The 22,631-nt window shown below is 32.4% G+C and overlaps 3 protein-coding genes across 4 annotated transcripts; all 3 read left to right on the top strand.

The window, feature by feature from the left end:
* The first annotated feature begins 4,030 nt into the window (after window positions 1-4,030).
* Window positions 4,031-6,061, top strand: LOC146921686 (uncharacterized). Its single transcript, XM_085715010.1, has 4 exons — window positions 4,031-4,332; window positions 4,759-4,848; window positions 4,948-5,044; window positions 5,662-6,061. Exons 1-4 carry the CDS (start codon window positions 4,128-4,130, stop codon window positions 5,798-5,800), a joined length of 531 nt encoding a protein of 176 aa, XP_085571136.1. The 5' UTR covers window positions 4,031-4,127; the 3' UTR covers window positions 5,801-6,061.
* A 1,876-nt stretch (window positions 6,062-7,937) lies between these two features.
* LOC146921685 (uncharacterized) lies at window positions 7,938-20,277 on the top strand. Of its 2 annotated transcripts, none has more exons than XM_085715007.1 (15): window positions 7,938-8,101; window positions 8,936-9,333; window positions 12,452-12,529; window positions 12,753-12,808; window positions 13,773-13,892; window positions 13,990-14,060; window positions 14,715-14,808; window positions 14,948-15,151; window positions 16,002-16,253; window positions 17,023-17,131; window positions 17,335-17,402; window positions 18,747-18,816; window positions 18,900-18,974; window positions 19,319-19,410; window positions 19,956-20,277. In XM_085715007.1, exons 2-15 carry the CDS (start codon window positions 9,016-9,018, stop codon window positions 20,029-20,031), a joined length of 1,683 nt encoding a protein of 560 aa, XP_085571133.1. In that variant the 5' UTR covers window positions 7,938-8,101; window positions 8,936-9,015; the 3' UTR covers window positions 20,032-20,277. The 2 variants fall into 2 exon arrangements, with proteins under 2 accessions (XP_085571133.1, XP_085571134.1); XM_085715008.1 differs by having other exon boundaries at window positions 8,607-9,333.
* A 976-nt stretch (window positions 20,278-21,253) lies between these two features.
* LOC146921684 (acidic endochitinase-like) lies at window positions 21,254-22,340 on the top strand. The gene has a single exon (XM_085715009.1). It carries the CDS (start codon window positions 21,308-21,310, stop codon window positions 22,190-22,192), a length of 885 nt encoding a protein of 294 aa, XP_085571135.1. The 5' UTR covers window positions 21,254-21,307; the 3' UTR covers window positions 22,193-22,340.
* The last annotated feature ends 291 nt before the right edge of the window (window positions 22,341-22,631 follow it).

Here is a 22,631-nt window from a genome sequence, read left to right as displayed (position 1 = left end):
TGACTTTTAGTCTTGCTTTACCAGTTATTTGCAGTGTAAGTTTATGTTGTTAGCTTGTTATCTACCATTGATTGGACATAGGTACTAAAATATACATGGATTTTCAGAGTTTCTTCTGTGTCTGCAACTTATTTATAAGTGATGAGACATTCCAGTCCACATTTTTAGAGTAGAATGGACATGTTATACAATATAACTTATAACACACTTCCCAAGAGAAATGCATAGCCGCCTCATTGGGTCGTTCCCTTCATAGTCTGTAACACTTACCCTCACATGAGCCATTTGAACCATACAAATGGCAAGTCATGCTAGATTGAAAAATGTTTAAGATGGTTCAAAGCATGTAAGCTAAGGAACATAGTTTAAATACAGATCAAAACTTCAGGTTCAAATCAACTTGCCTCCTTAAGAAGTAAGTACTTTGGTTAAATGTAGTATATGAAACAGGTAAATTTCTGTCATATTTTCTCAATTTAACTAATGGAAATTTAGAAATCACAGTCTGTAAATTTCAGCTCTGCCTTTATGTACTTTGAAGTGATTTATTAACTAAAATTCACACAGAACATTGAAATTTATTATGTTCACTAATGATATATCTGCGTGATTTTAAGGATAGGAGTAGACTTATGTCATGAATAGGACTATTACACCGCAAATCACAATAAGCACTTGACACATGCGCAATAGAATAGACCAATAATTTGAATTATTTGCTGATGCTGTGGTAATTACTTCTGTTATCATGGAGTTGAACTTTGTCATCTTAACTGCGTGATTTTAAGGATAGGAATACACTTATGTCATGAATAAGACTATTAGACCACAAATCGCAATTAACACTTTACACATGTGCAATAGAATAGACCGATAATTTGAATTATTTGCTGATGTTGTGGTAGTTACTTCTGTTCTCATTCTGTTATCATGGATTTGAAGTATGTCATCTTACTGCAGATCCTTTATACATAATACGTAGGTGTAGATGCATGTTTTGGCTTGTTTTACCAAATTGATCAGAAGTAGGTGCTAAAATATATATGCGCCCGAAGTGCATGTTTTGTAGCAACAGTTTGTTTATATTTGATGAGATATTCGTCCACAACTTGAGGAGAATGGAGGCATTTTCCTATTTTTGTTGCCTTTGCCTCTGTAAGTTTTAGTGAAGAATACAAACACTTCTCCTATGGCTTAGTGTTGTCATGTTTCTCTGTTAAGTTTACCTTATAAATGTTGACTAATAATATAATATAAGATGCTTTCTATGCGAATCCTCATTTCTGAAAAAAAATCCATGGTATACTTGAATACACCTGCAACCAATGTTTGCATTAACATAATATTCTTGACAATGATATAGTCACTCCAAATATGGAATTTGGATAATTTTTAAATATATATATACATGGTGTGAGTGTGAGCGTTGAAGTTACTTTTTCTTTTTTAGATAATAATGTGATCTTTCAAGTTACATATCTTGTTATTTTAATTTAAAGATTTTGTAATTCGATGGTTTTTGACATTCTGATGCAATGATATTATTAACATTTGTTTATGATTTGATTTGCAATCAGAATTACAAGAATAGTGTTGTTAGATTTTGAAGCTCATGCTAGATGTTCTTACATTATTCATAATTTTGTACTCTTCAATGCTTTAAATCTTAGTTGTGCATTTGTCCTGGTTCAGCTGTCAAGGTTTGGATACTGCTCTCAATATGTTTTCATTTTTTCTTTCCATATGCTCTTTTTGTTCTATATGTTCTAGGTTTATTAGGGGTTTACCTTGGGTGGTTGCATTCATTTTGTTTTGTGTAAGGTTTAGATAAAGAGATTTTTGACATTTTCCAATAAATACTTTTCCTGCTTGTTTGCTATGAAACTTAAACAAGAGGTTGTACAACTTCAGCTTGTTTGAGCTTTGGTTGCAGAGTCCTGTCAGAATTTGAATAGATGATGGATCAGTTATGCTAATAAGAGTAACTAGTTTCTTTTTTTTTGAGGGAAAGAGTAACTAGTTTCTAAAAGGTTCATACTTCATATATATGGCTCTAGTTGTATACTTTCTCACATTTCTAGTTTTCCATCCATTAAGTAGCCTTTTTATGTTGTTTAATTTTGTTTGTTAGTTGATTCAAGATATTGAATTGGAAAAATTCATAAATGTGCTGTGATTAGCAAATGAATTCATGTGACTGAAATTTTACAGGCATGTTGATGACAGTTCATAAATCATAACAAAAAAAGCAATTATGACTTTTGTACATGCTTGCTTTCATAGGAAAATTATTCTGAAATTGAGTCTGTTATGTAATTTGTAAATGATAATAAATGCTTTTTGTAGCCAGCACGTTGAATCTATGTTGCTATTCATTTTTTTTTTGGGTTAAATATGTTTTTGGTCCCTATAAATATGTCAACTTTTTGTTTTAGTCCCTCTAAAAATTTCCTTCAACTTTTAGTCCCTATAAAATTTTCAATCACTACTTTTGGTCCCTATTTTTAATTTAATTTTTGTATTTTTTAATGAAATTGTGCAGAAATGTGTAAAATATTCTAAAAAAATTTACTAAAAATAATTAGAATTTTTTAACAAAACACAAATTAAATATGAATTTTTAACCGTAAAAAATATATAAATTCATATTAAATTCATGTTTTGTTAAAAAATTCTAAATTTTTTTTGGAGTGATTCTTATAATATTTTGAATTTTTCTGGAAAAGTTTATTAAAAAATATGAATTCTATATATGAGTTTACTTTAAAAGAGGGACCAAAAGTGAAAATTGAAAATTTTATAGGGATTAAAAGTTGAAAGAAAATTTTAGAGGGACTAAAACGAAAAATTGACATATTTATAAGGACCAAAAACATATTTAACCCTTTTTTTTTTCTTAACAGTATTGGATTTCATTTTCTGTCAAGGACCAAAGAAGATAAGTAAGAAATATAACTTCCTTCAAAAAAAAAAAAATACTAAATGTACCTTTATGAATGTCCATTGAAAGATGAAATTGAGTTGCGTATGGAAAATAATGGAACAATGATTGGTTTGTTTAAGGATATAAAAATGAGTAAATCATCATTTTGGTCTTCAAATGTGTAAGACAATGTCACTAATCTTTGCATGTATTAAAATTACAAAAAAAAAAAAAAAAAAAACTCCTTAAGTATGCCTTTTATAGTTGTTTCATAGACTAAATTGATTAACAATGACTTAACTAAACTAACAAAAGATGCATTCAAGATTTTTTTTTTTGTTACACATTCAAGAATTCAATTCACTATTGACAAATATATTGAAGGATATTTTCTTTTAATTTTAATAATCATGTTGAGAGCACTTGACATATTGAAGGATCAAAATTATTATTTACTCATAAAAAAAATACATCAAAAATAAAAAAATATATTAAATACATTTTTCTAATTCAGTTTTTGTATTTTAATATCCATTAGTTCCGTATGCCAGTTACCACTAGCTACGAAAAGTATTGACGAAAAAAAATTTGGCCCTAAATTTTGAAGAATTATTTTTGTAAAAAATATAAATTAAATTAATAAATTTTATAGAAATTTATTCTAAAATATAAAAATAATTTTTTTTCTAATTCAATTCTGTGTTTAGATATTAAAAGAATGTTGGTACTAAATTTTGAAGAATTATTTTATGAAAAATATAAATTAAATCAACGAATTTTATAGAGACCAAAAACATATTTATTCTAAAATATAATAAATAATTTTATTCCCTGGTTAAATCAGAACCATTTTCCTAAAAAAAAAAAAAATCAGAAACATTTAATTTTATTAAAAAATCCGAAGTGGGAAATGCACAACGCACTTTCGTTAGCGTCATTGGTTTAAATTTAAGAGCAGAAACCAAAAGTGTTGAAGAAAAGTATTTTAAATATTAAAGGTTAAAAAAAATAAGAATTGAAAATTGATAATTTTATGAAAAATTATAATTTGTAAAGTTTGAAAAGTTTATAATATATAAAAAGAAGCAATATGAGCCTTGTATATCTGCTGCCCCTTATCTCACTGCCCTTTGCTTCCAACTCCCAAGTGTTCAGCTGATAGGCAGCAGTGTAGAGAGGGGAACCCAAACCAATCATCATCATCATGGGTTCCTCTTCATTACCATCTTTCATTCAGATTTCCACCTTCTGTGAAAAACTCAGCAATCCTCAAAAGAAGGTTCAGTTTGGAATAACAAAAAATGACACAAAGTTTTCATGCTCCTTATCTTCTCATCATTCTTACAATATTCTTCAAAAATCAGTTCCTTTGGCTGCTTCTATTGCAATTCTTCTCTGGTCAACTCCAGGTAAAGTAACCTTTTACCATGCTTTAATGCAGCATGCAATTCAAGTCACTAAACTTCATTAGAGACACATGCTAAGGCATTTTTGTTATTGAGTTTAATATTATATAGTAAAATAGTTTTACCGTGTCATCAAATCATAATCAATCATATATATGATTTTACAAGTAGTTATGATTGATGTTAAGATAGTTTGAGTTAGTTAGGATTAGTTAGAGTTAGTTACTCGTTAGCGTAGTTGAGTTCTATAAATAGTATTCCTATGCTATCTCTATCTCATATGAGTATGATCTGCAGCACTATGATCCTATGATTCCTAAGAATTAAAGTGAAACATTTTTAATAATCTGACGATTATGATTGATCGACGGTGTAAAAAATATTTACTGTGACAATGTATATGAATTGAATTTTTTTCTTATTTTGCAGCACATGCTGGATTCATGTCAGGAATCACAGGACTAGAGTCTGTTCCTGGTCCTGAGCTGCCTCAGATTGACTTCCTCAAACGTTTTAATGGTTTCAACTTTCAAACTCTTATAACATGTTGTGATTTTGTAAACCTAAATTTCATGAAATGAAACTAACATATATTGTTTTATGATTATTATTTCACAGAAGAAAACCAGAAGAAATATGCTGAAAATGATGCAAGATTTAAAGAGACTCCCCTGGTGAAGAAACTGCTTGAGCAATCTAAGTTGAATAAAGAGAAGTAATTTTTCTGTTATCATAATTGAACTGTGTATTTTTTATTTAGACAAAGTGCTATGTCCTATGAGCACAGCACAGACACCTCTCCCTAAAGTGCTATGTTGATATGTCGGATACGTTTTGGACACCGACATTTCTCATACACGATTTGGACATGCAATAGACACTTCTTAATGTCCAATTAAAAAAATTGGCTCGGACCTGTTAGACACGTCAAGAGACCTAGCTAACACCTATTGAGCCTATTCTAATTTTTTTAGACTATTATCAATACATCATATCCGTAACTAGGTTTTATAAAACACACTACCTATCTTCTTATATTGACAAAAATGTAAGAATTGGATAAATGATTCTGTTAATATTCTTTTTTGTGAGAATCTCTGTCATTACCATAACCTTATTTTTGAAACGTTAATATATTAATATTAATTCTCAATTTAGAATATTGTCACCGGTGTCCTATATTTCGGACACCAGCCGTGTTGCGGTGTCTCCTTTGTCCTGTCCGGTGTATGCATTAGATCCTATTATTCATCGGTATTAACTTTGTTTAAAACAATGTTTCTATGCATCTGTTATCAGAAAGTTACAACATTTTTGTGTTTTGCTCTTTAGGAATAGTAAAGAAATTGAGAACAAGTACTGCTTACGAGGGGCGGAATGGGGAGTTGGTGATTGTTCAGCAGAGGGAATGACTCCAGAGGCAAGGGACAAATTCATAGCAATGTTGAAGGAGAAGGTTGGAGAAAAGTAATATGATGAGCATAGAGAAAGGAAAATGTCTTAGGCCTGTTGCAAAGTTTCAAAATATAGTTATTGAAAAAGGTAAAAAGCACAATTTTGACATATTGGTTGGCACCAAGTGAAGAAACAATTTTAGGCCTGTTGCATAGTTTCAAAATATTGTTTTTGAACTAATTAATTAGACGTGGATCATTTATATGTATGGTTGTAAAAGAAAAACACTTGTAATAAATTTTGTTAATAGTTTAGATGATTTTATTTTCTTTGTTTATGTGTTCTAGTTTGCCCCTTTTTTGTTACTGTTGATGGCTGAAATGGGTTGATGGCAAAGTTCACATTAGGAATTTTCCTCTTGATGAATTGTGTGCATGTTTTGTGGTGCATCCACATGTCTTTCTATTAGAATTGATACTATTCAAGGAGTGTAACTTTTACAAAATCACGGTGGTTCACCATGATTCTGACAAATTCATTGTGACTTCATCAAACCAAACTTACCAACTCTTTTTATCTGACGTTCTTCAAATCAACTCATTTGAATGTCCCCCCAACATGCACTTTTTCAGTTAGGACTTGAAATATTGAATCTTGTGTAGCAAATGTTGTACACATAATCTCCGATAAGCTTTAGGAAATACTCTATGAATCATGTTCCTAATGGCTAAAATCAACCACCATTATTACAAGAGATATTTGCTAATAAATATCATCCTCATTTTAAAATTAATTTTAAAAATACTATTAATTTGTGATGATGCTATTCCTCTTTCATCATTTTTTAATATGTGAATTTGAAAGAGGAATAGCATCATCATTTTTAGATAGATAATGATGATGAAGATTATAGCAGCACAATCATCAAAATTGATAAGTTTAGTAACCCATTCTTGATCACCAAGTTGACCAGCCAATTCTTCAGGTTCAACCATTAGATCATCCAATTTCACTAACAGGAGAGTTCAAAATGATCACTAGTGTTTTGTGTGAAATCCATTTCAACAATATCACTAAGTGTCTTCATTGGATCATCAGATATACATTGCCTTTGAGGAATGCTATCCAAGAAACTAGTTTCATCACTTTGTTGCATTTTGTTCAGCATGTTAATCCTTTGATTGCAAGCTTGAATCTTGCCATCTATAATATCAATGAAGGTTTTGAGTTGATCCCCTTCCAAGCTATTGAAAAACAGACCCTTTACATTCTGTTTGCGCACTTTGGAAATCTCGGCTTCGATCATATTCTTCTTATTTGCAAAAAAATTCCTTCACATCAAGTTCCTTTGGAGTTGCACCCTCAATCTTTTGTTGCTTGTATTTTTCGAGCATGGACCGTACAATTGTGGAGTCTTGTTGCCAAGTCATTGATCTACTATCATCATCATCATTTACAATTAAGCAAGCTTCAACTCCAAACTTGCTAGAAAATTTAGAAACTTTCTTTGTTAATCCATTCTTTATCTGAACGAAAGCTAATTTCTGAGTTTTTGTCAAAGTTACTTTTGCACGACCCATTTTTACAAATTCAAAAGATGAATTATATTTGAATTTTAATGTCTTTTACGTTTAAAAATTCATATTGAATTGATGTTTTGTTAAAAAAAATCTATTTTTCTTGTGAAGAATTTTTTTTATAATATTCTAAACATTCATATAAAAACTCATTAAAAAATATGAAGGATTCACCTGGCTTAACTTAAAAGTGTGGATGTATATTTTTAAGGGAATTAAATCAAAAATTTAAAATAATTATAAGAATAAAAAACATACTTAACCCTAAAAAAAATATAAACTTTTGTAAAAGAGATTTTTATAATGTACCAAACAAGATTGTGGAAAAAAAAACCAAAATTTCGAATAAATTGACTAAAAGTTGAAGAAATTATTTTAAAATATTAAAATAAAAATGATGATTATATTTAAAGAAATAAAAAACCATATAGTATATTTTTTTTAATATCAAAAAACCATATTTAACTCTAAATATAAATATCCTCGACCTCCCTTCAAAAAAATAAAAAAATATCCTCGACCTACAAACCAATTCGGTTATGAAAAAAAATTGTATTAATTTTTGGACAAAAAAGATTAATTAACCTTAAGCGGTGATAGTTAATGTTAATGATTGTTAGTGTTCTGAGATTGAACAAACAGAAGAAAACAAGAATTTAATTCTGTCAGGAAAAAGAAAAACAGCCTTTCCAAGCTCATCCTTTTTCTTGTCCCGCCGAATCTTCAACAACAGTTCTCATTCCTCCCATCCTATAATTGCAAACTACTCTTCTTTTTCGATACCCAGATTTCATTTCCAGGTAATTCATGCTTTTCACATCAAATTAACCTTTTTTTCGTTTTCATTATATATAAATTTTTAATTTCCAGGTTATATCAAGATTCAAATTTTATGTTTTTTTTTTCTTCAATTGATTAATGCATTTTCTTCCTGGCTGCAAGAAAATGATGATTGAAGAAATCGGTCATACTTTGAATTTATTTTGGAATCTTATATATCAAGTTATTTTTTTAAAGGAGAGTTCCTTATTGTTGATGTTGATTATGGCGTGCCAGAGATATCTGGCATCTCTGGCACGTGTGTAGTTACCTTAGTGTTGTGTCTGGTGCCCGTGTCTGTGGCATAGTTACAAGTGTGTGTCTGGTGTCCGTGTCTATCTGATATCCGGACACATGTGTAGTTAAACTCAATTACTGTTACTAAATTAAATTATTTGAGGTTTTTATGTGTCGGTGTTTAATAGGTTAGTGTAATCTGTTTAACTGTTGTGTGAATTTTGGATTGTTTGTGTTGTTACAATACAGTGATTGTGGAACTTGGAAGGAGATTTCTTATTGTCGAGTTTGATTATGGTCTATGTAGCACCGACACTTTAGATAAATGGCGTCTTAGATATCTGACGTGCACATAGTTACATTCGGTGTTGTGTCTGGTGTCTGTGTTTATCATAGGTCTGACGCGTGCATACATAGTTACATTCGGTGTTGTGTCTGGTGTTTGTGTTTGTCATAGGTCTGACACATGTATACATAGTTACATTCGGTGTTGTGTTTGGTGTCCGTGTCTATACGTTATGGTGATTTATTTAGCTGATTTGTGAGTTTTGGATTGTTTATGTGTTGTTACATTACAGTGATTGTGGAACTTGGAAGGGGTCATTTGGAACCATAAGAAAAGGGTTGGTATTGCTGTTGATAGGATAGAGTCTCAGAAATGTACAGGCCCGTGGCTGCTTCGTCAGCCACATCTCAAGATGGATTACCTGATGACAACGGGGACTTTGTTGTTACATTAGATCAAGTTCCAAGGTGGATTGATGCCGAGCATATATTGGAGAATGACAATGGAGATTCACCGCTTTCTAGTCCATACTTCCCTGATCCTTTGGCGTTCCAATCGGGAACAGGGAGTGGTGCAGGTGGTTCGGTCTCTAGGTTTCCTGTTGACCATGAAATAAATTCACGGTTATATTTGTGGAGAGGGGATCCTTGGAACCTTGAGGTGGATGCTGTGGTGAATTCAACAAATGAGGTTAGTCATACTCCCTCAGTCTCGTATTAAGTTTCACTTTGAAATATTGTCTCGCATTATTTATCGCTTTAGAATTTCAATGAAGCATTTATTTCTTTTCTGTTCGCCTCTTTTTTTCTTCTTTCAAACAAGTAATGAAAACGAGAAAACTAAAATGATGTATAAACATTTTTTTTTATTAATGATGTTCATAGTAGTCTTTAATTAAATAATATAAATAAAAATCATAAGTAACATACATGACAATTCTTGGTTTGGTTATTATTGTCTAAAAGTCATTAGTAACCCACACCATTTACCGTAGCGAATTGCAAACTCGCTGACTAAGGCTTGGTTTAACTTTTCTTGGTTTGATAATCACAAAGTCATGGTTATTATTTTCTTGTGATTTTCTATCTTTTCTTTTCTCTTTGATTCATGTAGTGCAAACAAAACAGGATAAACTAAGACCGTGTGACGGAACTCACATTTTTTTTACGTATATGGTTCTACCCCTGAAGATTAATGAAAATTGAACTATTTCTAAAGTGTTCCTACTGCTTTGAAGTTAAAGTTCAATATTCATCGAATATCCATTGGTTGCGGTGTAATGGCGTGTGATTTAATCAATTTCAAATTGCTTTAGTTTGTCAGATAACCCCACCCAATTAGTTGTTACTCAATTAGGACTTTTCATATTCATTTTCTGTTTTTAGTTACAAAAATATCACCCTGTTTTCACCTTTTTTTTCTTCAACATTTTCAAAGTTTTGCGAAGGTAAGAAAGTAAAAACATGGTGGTATTTTTGTAATTAAGACTATACTGAAAATGAAAATAAAAACCAAACATGGTCTTAGTTTGTTAGTTGGAATTACTTAGGTTGTGATGTATATAAATAAGTGCAAGGGAGTAGAGGGAGCGGTCTTGTCGTTACATAGAGAATTGGGGACATTAGGCATAGGGAAGGGAGGTATATCCCGTTCAGCTCTTTAATGTTCTATCTTTGTATTTTTGGGTTTATCATTTTTTATTTTTAATAAAAAATACTATTTCCTATCAATTAGTATCAGAGCTCCGATCTTGGAGCTTTGAGTAGTGAGGCATCAGAGCTCCGATCTTGGAGCTTTGGGTAGTGAATATTGATGGATTCATGGCGAAACACATCATTGACATTGTTGGAGGTGTAATATAAAACATAATACTATCAAAATCAGAGACTAGGCAAGACAGAAATTTAGGAAACAAATTTTTAGGAATCATAAACAGGAAGAGAGACAAATAATAATACAAAATTTTCCATAGTTGAAGAAGGATTCATGTTGCATCCTTTAGAAAAGAACAGGAGGAGTAGTGTCTTTGGATCCAAGAAAGGGTACATGAATCTTTGGTGTTAGAAATGAAAAAGGACTGAAGACCAAGAGCTAGAATTGGAACGTTGGAGGAGAAACAAAGAACATTATAATATGGAGATCAGAAACAAGGCAAGGAATGAATTTGGAGGAAACATAAACTGTTAGGCAAGATACTACTGCACCTATTGATAAGATCTTGAGAGTTTTCTTATAGAAGGAAGTTTAGGTATAATAATAAATAGGCCTCTGGTTGTATAGTTTGAGAGACAATAGTTAGAGACCAGTTAGAGACGAGTTGTTAGGTTGGTCTGCTCTTTTCTGTTAATAGAATAGACATTCTGAATATTATTAAGTAATTGACTGGTTTATTCAAGAGTGAGGGACGGACAATTCAGGGATGGATAGCTTCCTGGTGTAATCATTTCTTTCTATTAGCAATAAATTCAGGGACGGACAATTTCCTTTCTTCTTGTGGCTTTTTGAAGCTACCTTTTTGAAACAGTAAGAGAGACAAATGTTACCACAATCAAAGTAGGAGTGTAGGACCTGACTGTTGATAGGAGAAAATAAATGACGGAAAATAATAGAGACAGAAGGGGAAATCGCTGTTGTGGTTTCCTAGTCATGAAAAAGAAATGAGAATACAAGAGCATGGGTCATTACTCTCTAGGATGCAAAGAGGGGACAACAATTGTGGAAAATGGGTTTTGTGAAAGTAATCAACAAACTCCTTCTACCTCAGAACCACTAGCTCTGATGATGTTAAAGTATCTAGAAATCATCTAATAATATTATTTGATTTTAGAACATACAAAAGTATCATAGATGATCTCTTATGAGTGGGTTTAGTTTTTCCATATAATATGTTTGATTTTTTATTAGAATTAAGTCTAATTTTAGTATATATTAATATAGGGATAATGCTGTGTTTTGCATAAGATCAAATCAATATCTATTTCAACTGATTCAGTCTCAACTCTCATTTCGCCCTTCCCCACCTGAAAATTACGGTGTCTGAGTATTACCGACCTTCATGACTTGTGCTTAACTATACTAGTGTGGAGTTCCCTGAAACCTAGAACTCTATTGCTATGTTCGAGTTAGTCACATTCTCCAGATGTTAATATCTTCCTTAACTGTATAGAACCAGAAATAAATAATTAATAAGTGAGAGATTGCTCAATAACATCCTTGTGCATTCATTGAACTGCTCCATAACATCCTTGTGCATTCATTGAATTTGCTATAATAATTTCAGGTCCTTACGTAAAATCCTATAATAATTTCAACAGATAAGAAAAACCTACCTGCTAAGATATTACATAAAATGGTATTTCTATTTTCTGAGTCATATCGTAGAGATGCTTGCTCTCTGTTTGGTGTTTGAATACAATTAAATTATAGGTCAACAAACAATCACGTAATATTGAACCCTTATGATAGAATGCTCACATAAAATTATTCAAATTATGTCACTTAAGCAGGATCTTTATTTAAATAAAATAAACATGATAAAAAACGATTTTTGGTTTACCCTAAACCATTGTTCACTTGTTGTAATCCTGTGTCTACACTACCAAAAAAAAAAAAAATCCTGTGTCTACATGTGACTATGTAAATCAAGTTCTAAAGAGGTCTTGCAATTCTTGACAGTTTTCTTGCATCTCAGACCATTGTGATTATGTAATAAAATGATATTTCACAGCAGGTTAGATCTAGACCTCCAGTAAATATAATGGTGATAATAAAGCATATATCTTATCAGCTTTTGGTTTCTTGACAACAGGCTTTGGATGAAGCACACAGCAGCCCTGGGTTGCATGCCGCAGCCGGACCTGGTCTTGCTGAAGAATGTGCAACTTTGGTATTGTTTTTTTATTAATTGCTTCTGCAGTTATAAATTACTATGAGCATAATGTTGATAACATTTATATTTGTACATTTAGTAACTATAATATTATTTGTTAAATATTTGGAATTCATGTGTGGAATAAATGTTCGGTTGAAAGATTTAGCTAAATATACTGCAAAGTTTCCAATGAGTTGTAAATATGATAAAATAAACGATTTCATATTATTCTGGACAGGGTGGATGTCGAACAGGGATGGCTAAAGTTTCCAACGCCTATGACCTTCCTGCAAGGTTTGGCCCCTTTAAGTTTACTTTTTCAAAGTCAGAAAGTAATAATCTCCAGTGTCCATATGGGAAGCCCCAATGCTACTATGCAATAATGACTTGCTTTTTTTGCCTCCTGTCTGGAGAAAAGGCACACGGAAAATATCTTTAAGTAATGCTGTTGCATTGTCATTCTTTCTTAGATCAGTTTAGAATCATGGTTGTATTGACATGGGAATTGTATACACATGTGGAGCACGGCATATAAATAACTGATCTTACATACCAAAACAGATTTGACTAGTTTATAATGATTAACTTGCATTACACAAAGGGGATGCACAAATATATATACAAGAGAGTTTCTCTTTAAATTAAATAAGGAAAAATAATAATCTAAATCTTAGAATTTGGGTAGGGCTTAACTCAACCCTAACAAAATGGGTTTGTAATTGTAATGTGGGAGGGACTCTTACAACAATCCTCCTTCACACCTAGGCTTGATCATCCGGGTCGTGACTCAAGTGGCCCAATAGTGGTGACCTGACAGTAGGTGGCCCAACAAATATTGGATAGGCTCTAATACCAAATTGAATAGTTTAGAATTATTATTTTGCATTACACAAAGGGGATGTACAAATATATAAACAGAAGAGATTCTCTTAAAATAAGGAAAACTAATAATATAACGAATGTGTATTAATGATATTAATTAAAAAAATTATAATTATGACCATAATCAACGCATAGGGAAAGAGAAAACATGCTCAATTGTGGATGCATTTGTACAAATGGTAAGCAACATGTTTTCTCTTTGAATATGTTTTGGTATGTGAGATCAGTTATTCACGTGTCATGCTCCACCGATTATGTTAATTTACTATTCCCCTTTTATTGACCTATATTCCTTCCATAGTTCCATGCACAGTTGTCTTGGCTAGAATTTAGATTCCTAGAATATGATATTCTATTCCCTGATAAATTCTGGCAGGAAAGTTATCCATACAGTTGGTCCGAAGTATGCTGTGAAGTATCACACTGCTGCAGAGAATGCTTTAAGTCATTGCTATCGTTCTTGCCTCGAGCTTCTAATTGAAAATGGGCTTCGAAGGTTTTCAAATGTTGTCATTCTTTTTTCTTCAAATAGTTAGACTATCTCCCATGTTACCTCAAATATCTAAAACTTACCTTTTTATTGCATAGTGCAGCATTGCTATGGGCTGTATTTATACAGATGCAAAGAACTATCCCCGTGAACCAGCTGCACATGTAGCTATAAGTGAGTTTCTCCCCTTAATTTTTTTTCGGCTTCTATATTCTGTCATGATAAATTGAATAGGTTAACTTTGACTATCCGATAGGAGTTAAACTTCCTAAATTTTGGAGATATATTACTTCTTTTCTGTTCAGTACCACGTATTGAAAATAGCAGCCGTGGATGCAAAAACCATGAACAATAATGTGTTGACTTTATCTTAGATAGAGAGGAAGAGAATCTTATTGGTCATGGAAGGGGGGATGGGAAAATATATAATTACAAAGCACACACTCAAGTCTTCAATCTGCCAATCAATTATTTTCTGTTGGGTTTATTTAATTTAATTTTCCATATTACTAAGTGGTGATTAAAATTGTCTTTGCAAAAAAGTGTTTGTTTAAATTAATGATGAAGGGGATGGCAAGGTGCAGCTTAAGAACGAAAATAGATGCATGTCTAGTTGCATCCTTTTATGTATGATTCTTTTATTTTATACATTTTCCAAAACCTTCATTTTCTCTAATTGCCTTCCATCTCAACCCATTCCACTGCAGTCAGCATTATATATCCAAACATGGCCTCTGGGTATTTAATCATGCAATATTGAATGTATGTAGCATATGATTATGATTTTATATTTTGTCCTTTCACATTTTCTTGTGTCTTTTTATTCAGGAACTGTGCGGCGGTTTCTTGAGAAGCAGAAAGACAATGTAACAGCTGTTGTCTTCTGCACTACCAACACCATTGATACCGAGATATATAAAAGGTGTTTCTCTATTGCTGGTACCTGCAATGTTTAAAATAAGAGGAACTTCTCTAAAATTGCGCCAGTTTGTTTTATACGCTTTTCAATGTGGACTCTGCATTACTTATTCATTCTTCCGTTTTGTATTATTTACATGTAGGTTACTTCCACTTTATTTTCCCCGGGATAAACATGAGGAGGAGGTGGCTTTGACAAAGCTTCCTGCAGATGTTGGGGATGAAAATGGTGAGACTACCATAGATGAGCGTAAAATTAGAATAAAGCCTTTGCCTAAAAAGAAGGTTCCGAAACCTCCTAGAGAACCAGTGGATCTTCCTGTTAGTGATGTTGGCTTGGTTCGCAGGTCAGTCAACTTTTAGTTAGAGATTTTTACATTTTTTATATTTCATTCTAGATTTCTCAGTGTGTTCCAGTGTACAAATACTTGAGTGGGCGGTAACAATCTGAGCAGAAATAAGTAGTGGATTTCATGGTATCTGAATCTGATAATATATTCTAGACAAACCCTATTTGTCCTTGACATTCTCTTTTATTTCTCACTTTAGTCCTGACATTTTTTAATGTAATTCTATTTAATCATCAATCGGTATACTACTAGTCATCTAAAGAAATAAAGAAACAAAGAAATAAAGATGTGACACCAATATTCATTTGCATGACAGTTTGACAATATATGTTGTAAAGAAATAAAGAATACATCCATAGGAACTTGTTTTATTCTTTGCTCATCAATTGAAATGCAGGATGAGATTTTTCTCTTATCCTTTTTCGAATGGCAAGTAATGAGTGAGACTTTATCATGTTAGAACTTAGACGGTTGTTGAACTCTTGAGTTAACACTTCAACTCTTACATGTTTATGTTCCTAGGTTACAAAACAAGTCAACTGGATTGATAACTCTTTTTTTATAAACTCACAAGTTCAATGGAACTGATAAAATTATTAAACTGTCAATTTTAGTTGCGAGTTTACGAGTCTACAATTCTACATTGATTTGGCCTTAAAATCTAAGTTTTTGGTCAGTATTATTTGGATTAATTATTTATCTTTTATGCTAAGCTTACATGCCATAATGTTATTTACCATTAATTTTATTCTCTTGAACTTTTTCCATTGCATTTAAGTGCGCAGATATCCTCCATTTTAAAATTTTGTTTCTTGTGGAACTTTCCTGATTAATGATTCTTTGATAGGACTTCATCATATTTAGATTCATTTCTGGATCCTGCCTTCATGTCTTTGATTAAAGACCCTGATGAAAGACGTCTGGAGCAGTGGGAGAAAACTGTTCAAGCACAACGAAGCTGGACTTTTGCTAATTTGCTTGGATTTGGTGACCTAGGCGGACCTTCATTGTCTGCCGCTGAAGAATATTCTCTGCACTCTAGATATCTTTCTAAAGCAAAATCCTTAAATCTATCTGAAATTGCAGATATGAAGATTGTGTAAGGGTCAATCTATTCATTGCCTGTGTTTTGTAGACTTTGATTACTTTCATTTCCAAAATTACTTGAGATATTTGCATACTTCAACGTTTGGATTCATCGAATCATGAGGAAAAATGTGTTACTAACCAGTCTACATGTGCATATCTTTTATGTATGATATTAATCATAAGGAAAATCATCTCCCAAGTTGGAGCTAATCTAAGCTAAATCATCTATAAGGCTATGACGATTCATTAATAGCTAGCCCTACTCATCATAAGTGTAACTTTTTAAAAAATTGGGGAGGGTATCAAAATTATTATTAAAGTTGCACCAATGACCATTATACAATTGTCTCCAAAGAGATTTGAACTTGTCTTGGGATTACAAGGTCAAGCTCTTACCATTGAGCTGACACTTCACGGACCATCATAAATGTGATTGAATTTAATGCAATCGTTGAAATGTAAGGTTTTTGTGTTTGGATATTTTCTGCAATTTGGAAAATACGAGATAAACTGACATTTGGGTTGTGCATTCTTCAATTCTTTTTGGCTTTCTTTACCAAATTTTAAGACATCTGTAAGGCAGTCATGTAATGATGAGAGTGATGTTCTTCCACATTAGAGAAAATAGACTATTTTAATTATTGATAAACAAATAATGAAGTTTTATGCTCTTTAGAGTTTTGATATTCTCTTGTTTCTTAACCAATTGATATGAAGGTTTCATGCATGAGTTCATATTGATATTTACCTTGACTTTCAGAGATATTTGTATTTTTCAGCTATCGTGGAGGGGTGGACAGTGAGGGGCGTCCTGTCATGGTTGTTGTGGGGGCTCACTTTTTGCTCAGATGTCTTGATCTGGAACGATTTGTGCATTACGTAGTGAAGGTGATTTATATTTGTACCCTTTAGCTTGACATATTTTACTGTTGACAAACATGAGTTTGGCTACACAATTTTCATCGTCTGGATATTGAGATTGCTTATTTATCTTAAAACTAATTTAAGATCATTATGTTTTAAGCCATATTTTTCCCTTACCCTGTCAAGTTTTCAAATATATTGAAAATTGTCTTGGCGTTATATTTCAGGAGTTCGAGCCAATAATACAGAAGCCTTATACTATTGTATACTTTCATTCTGCCGCATCTCTGCAAGTGTAAGTGTTAATAATGGACTTATAGGATTTACAGATATGGTTATTCTTTGGAAGTTTATCAATCTGCCCCCTATATGCTCAACCTGCCAAAATACACTACCAGAAGCATGCCCCACACGTTTTTGGGGGTGGATTAAGAAATTATATTATTCTTGTATGCTAAAAATGAATGTATGAAATATGCCAAGGGTCTACCAAAAAAAATAATATGCTAAGGGTTGTCTTTGAAATAATACTTGGATATTGAGATAAATTGGCTATGCAGACCTTAATTAGATGATTTAGTTGTTAAGCGTAATGTTTGATCACGTAAAAATGCCCTTCCATTTCTAGAATTCATTAAATTCACTTTTTTTTCAATCAGAAATATTGAACCGGAAATTCAACTCAGGATGGATGAAAATATGGCTGAACAATTTTGTATGAGCTTATGAAGCATTTTTTTTTATTTAAGGGTCTTGTTAACGAGAGCCCCTGGGCCACTCTTTAAACATTCTAAGTTAAGTAACTATTTTTTTAAAATGTCAAAGTTTTCAATTTCCAATGCACTGATTACACAAACTTTCATAAAAAGTTACCATTTAAGGTCCTTAACTAGTGCCCCGTGGGCACTAATTAACATTTCCCTTTATTTAATTGCTAAACATCTCACATTGCATAAGTAGTATGGAGTTGCTGGAAAATCTGCTTAACCATTGGTTGAGTGATAGAACCCGTAAAATCAAGGTAATAAATCTGTATATATTGAATGATAAAGGTGATCTCAAGAGTTCTACAATTATGGAAATGCAAAAGAAAAGGATAACCAGAGGTTCTATAAACTCGTAACCAGAGCTAAATGCTCCTCAACCAGAGAAATCATTCTCCTAACAACTCTTAGCAATTAACTAGCATGACTCTCACTACTCTCTCAGTCACAATATATTCCCCTTGCCTCTTAACTGAATTCCTAGGATCCTGCTCCACATGATAACCGACTCTCCCTCTAAGTGGGCCCTGAATATCTGGGCCTATGTGTATGGATCAGGATCCTATCATTGAGGTTGGTTCTGCATTATTTTCTGTCTGTTTAACATCAACTAATTCTCAATACGTAGCCCCATATCTAAATCAGGCAATCCTTTGATTCGATTCACTGTGGTTTGGCTATATGCAACTTAACTTGAAAGAAAGAAATACGATTGTGCTCGGAAGATTTGTTAAGAACATTTTACTTATGTTGGTTGCTTTGTGAAACTGTTCTATTTATAAGTTACTTCTATAATTGGTTGCTCCAAATTTTGCACAATGCTAATTAGTATGGTTTCTAAATCACGTTTCTCCACCCTATTTTTGTATGCATAGGCAACCAGACTTAGGTTGGATGAAAAGGTTACAACAAATACTTGGACGGAAGCACCAGCATAATCTGCATGTAAGCAGTATTTCTGTTTTCATAATATATTACTTTTAGACCTTTGTAGTATTTGATCAAATCTCACTGTCTGATATGTCCAGGCAATATATATCCTTCACCCAACTTTAGGACTAAAAGTTGCAGTACTGGCTCTACAGTTGCTGGTGGACAATGTGGTATGTTAGGAAAATCAAATTCTTTTAATAGACTTAGGCCTTGTTTGGATAAACATCTTAATTAAGCTCTTAAGCATAAACACTTATAAGATATCATAAATTCAAATTGTTTTCAGATAAGCTATAAGTTGTTTTCGTAAGCTATTATGGAGAGCTTATGGAAATAAGCTGAAAACAATTTATGGACATGTCATAAACAATTTACCTATGCTCTCCCAAACATTCTTATAAGTTATAAGTGTTTATGTCAATAGATAAGCTCAAATAAGTCAATTCAAATGGGCCGTTGCCCCAAATTTGAGAACATCCTAATTGTGTTATTGCCATTGATACTTGGGTTCTAGGTTTGGAAGAAAGTGGTATATGCTGATAGACTTCTGCAGCTCTTCAGATATGTACCTCGTGAGCAGTTGACTATCCCGGATTTTGTTTTTCAGTTGAGTATTTAGTTTTCATGTTGTTGTTTTCGTTTGTTTTTCGTAATGTTTTTCTATGAAATCTTATTCCACGTAGCATTTTTTGTATGAAAAATGATATTTTGAGACAAATTTGATAGAAAAGAATCGACAGCAGTTTGGATGGTTAGTGCTGTTAAAATACGCGGTAAAGAATATAACAAGTTGTCACAACTCATCAATTATCCATTGAACACAATTAACCACAATTTTTCAGGTGCTCAAATATAAATGATATTTGTGATAATCATATAAAAATATGTATTAACCAAATAAATTATACATGCAAATCATGGTTAATTGTATTGTGTGGATGATTAATTAGTTGTGACACCTTGTTATATTCATTAATCATCTACCAAACATGTTTAACCAAGTATTTGACTCACGTTAATCATTTAAATTGTTGTCGAATTTTGTTGTCTCATTGTGTCAATAACAAAGCCCTTTTTTTATAGCGTTTCTATTTCTAGTAAATGTAGTTTAGTTTATCGGTTATAATTGATTTTGTACTATTATTTTGTAGGCATGACTTAGAAGTGAATGGAGGAAAGGGTCTTATTGTGGATCCCAGAACAAAATATGTTTATCATAGACCTTGAGCATTTCATCCACAGTGACAAAGAACATCACTTGTTGTAGTTTCTTCATTAGTCTGCCCCGTTATTCTCAGTCTCACTGTTGGGTGGAAGAGGGTCCATGTATCTGTGTATGTAAGAATTTAAATTCTTTTTTTTTTTTAATTGTTGATAAGTTTATCTGTAAGTAATATAAGATTATTTTTTTGTCTGTAATTTCTCCTAAGTGAGTTCTTAATAAAATTCAATGCGATTTTGATCTTTGTTGTAGCTGGTTTGCTGTCTTTGTTCAAGTATCTTGTATATTAAGCCAAGAGATCTTATTAATATAGGTTTTGAAAATTTATGCTTCTAATCACTATGGTATTAAGTCTTCTTTGAATTTTGTTTGCTTGGTTATCATTTAGCTTAAACATTTTGAAAGTGCTCTAGTGCCATTTTGATTGTTTGACACAATTATCAACCGGATTAAAGTTGCTTAAATTTAAAGATATTGAGACCAAAATCAGACAAATAAAATAAACCATCTTTTAACAATGAGAGTTGGTTCTAGAAGAGGCTAGTCTTGTACAACATGGTGAATGAAAGTTCGAATCCTGCTCGAGCTTGGAAGACTTGTCTACCTTTAATATCCAACATAGTTTGAAATAGGATTACCATTAGTGAAGAATTTACTGAAAAACAAAACCAAAAAAAGAATAAATTATCTTTTATTTTTAATAATTTATATTAAACTAGGAACAAAAATGAAGTACTATTATTATAATTTAAAACTAAACTCAAACCAAATATGCCTTTTTATACTGGCATATTTTTCATTTTAAAGTTCAAACGCAGTGCAAGTGGGGGAAGATAATCCAATATGTATCAAAGCAGAAAAATAAAAAGAAATTGATAGATTCACTATAAAACCAGTGACCCATTTTTTCTTTAATTAAATTGTAATTCCATCACTGTAAAAAGAGAACATCAAAAAGATATGGTGCTCAGCTGCATTTGACTGGTATGCTGACTGTATTAGCAAGAGTGGAGTGGAAGAAAATCAATAGCAGTAATGGACAAGAGCAAATATATACAGGCTTATTTGCACGTTGTTTCATTAATATTTATCAACATAAATGATTGCAATTTTGGACTAAGTATAAGAAAAAGACACATTAGCAAACAAACTATTAAGGATTAGAGGCATGTTATGTTAATTGTCACCCTTATAAATAGCTTCCTCTAACACCAAAGTTCTACAACCTAAAAATCATTCAATTTTGATCAACACACTTGACTTTGTCAAGTACTTGGGAAAATGGCTAAATTAGCAATTTCAGTTTCATTCTTCTCCTTGATACTATTAGCATTAGCATATGGTTCTAATGCTGGCAGCATAGCAATCTACTGGGGACAAAATGGGAATGAAGGCACCCTTGCACAAACATGTGCCACAGAGAACTATGAATATGTTATCTTAGCCTTTCTACCAACATTTGGCAATGGCCAAAAACCAATGATAAATCTAGCAGGACATTGTGATCCATATAGCAACACTTGCACAAAGTTAACCTCTGACATTAAATCCTGCCAATCAAAAGGCATCAAGGTGTTATTATCGATAGGAGGAGCTGCCGGTGGTTACTCACTCGCATCCTCTCAGGACGCGAAACAAGTAGCAACTTATCTTTGGAACAACTTCTTGGGAGGACAATCTCCGTCTCGTCCTCTCGGCCCTGCTGTTCTCGATGGCATTGATTTCGACATTGAAGGAGGATCAAACCTTTATTGGGATGATCTTGCTAGGTACCTTAAAGGATATGGCAAAAATTTGTACTTGTCAGCAGCTCCTCAATGCCCTTTCCCTGATGCTTGGATAGGAAATGCCCTAAAAACAGGTCTTTTTGATTGTGTTTGGGTTCAATTCTACAATAACCCTCCTTGTCAATACAGTGGAGGTGCAATTAGCAATCTTGAAGATGCATGGAAGCAATGGATATCTGATATTCCAGCCAAGAAAATCTTCTTGGGATTGCCAGCTTCACCTCAGGCTGCAGGTAGTGGCTTTATATCTGCCACTGATCTTACTTCAAAAGTGCTTCCAGCAATTAAAGATTCTTCCAAATATGGTGGTGTTATGCTTTGGTCTAGGTACTATGATGATCAGAGTGGTTATAGTTCGTCCATCAAAAACCATGTCTAAAACCAACCCCCTATGAACATATATTGGTGCATTATGTCATGTTTCATGTTTATTCTTGTATTTGCTTGTGTGTGTAATTAATCTATATATGATGTTTTATCTTATGATATCAGCAATATTGCCAGTTTGTATTTTGAACAAGTTTTAATTCTTATTTGGATGTCTTTCGCACTATTTCTAGCATGCAAACGACATTAATGTAAAGGGGAATGCTAAAAGCTGAAATGAATGTTTGGATAATTGGTTTATATTGATCGTTCTTGGTTGAGACCAAACATAAAAAAAACCTTGCCATAAATGAATAAAATAATGTTTCCATTTATTCATCAAAAAAGGCGAATTCTTTGAAGCCAGAATGCATTTTCCTTGATATCTAACATAATGAATGAGAGGATCCTTGAAGAATGTTAAAGTATACGAAAAATCCTTAGCAAAAACT

The sequence above is a fragment of the Medicago sativa genome, chromosome 5 (assembly GCF_051527215.1).
Source record: "Medicago sativa cultivar Bolivia chromosome 5, Bolivia_mono, whole genome shotgun sequence".
Classification (NCBI taxonomy): Eukaryota; Viridiplantae; Streptophyta; class Magnoliopsida; order Fabales; family Fabaceae; genus Medicago; species Medicago sativa.
This window is presented reverse-complemented; position numbering and strand designations above follow the sequence as displayed.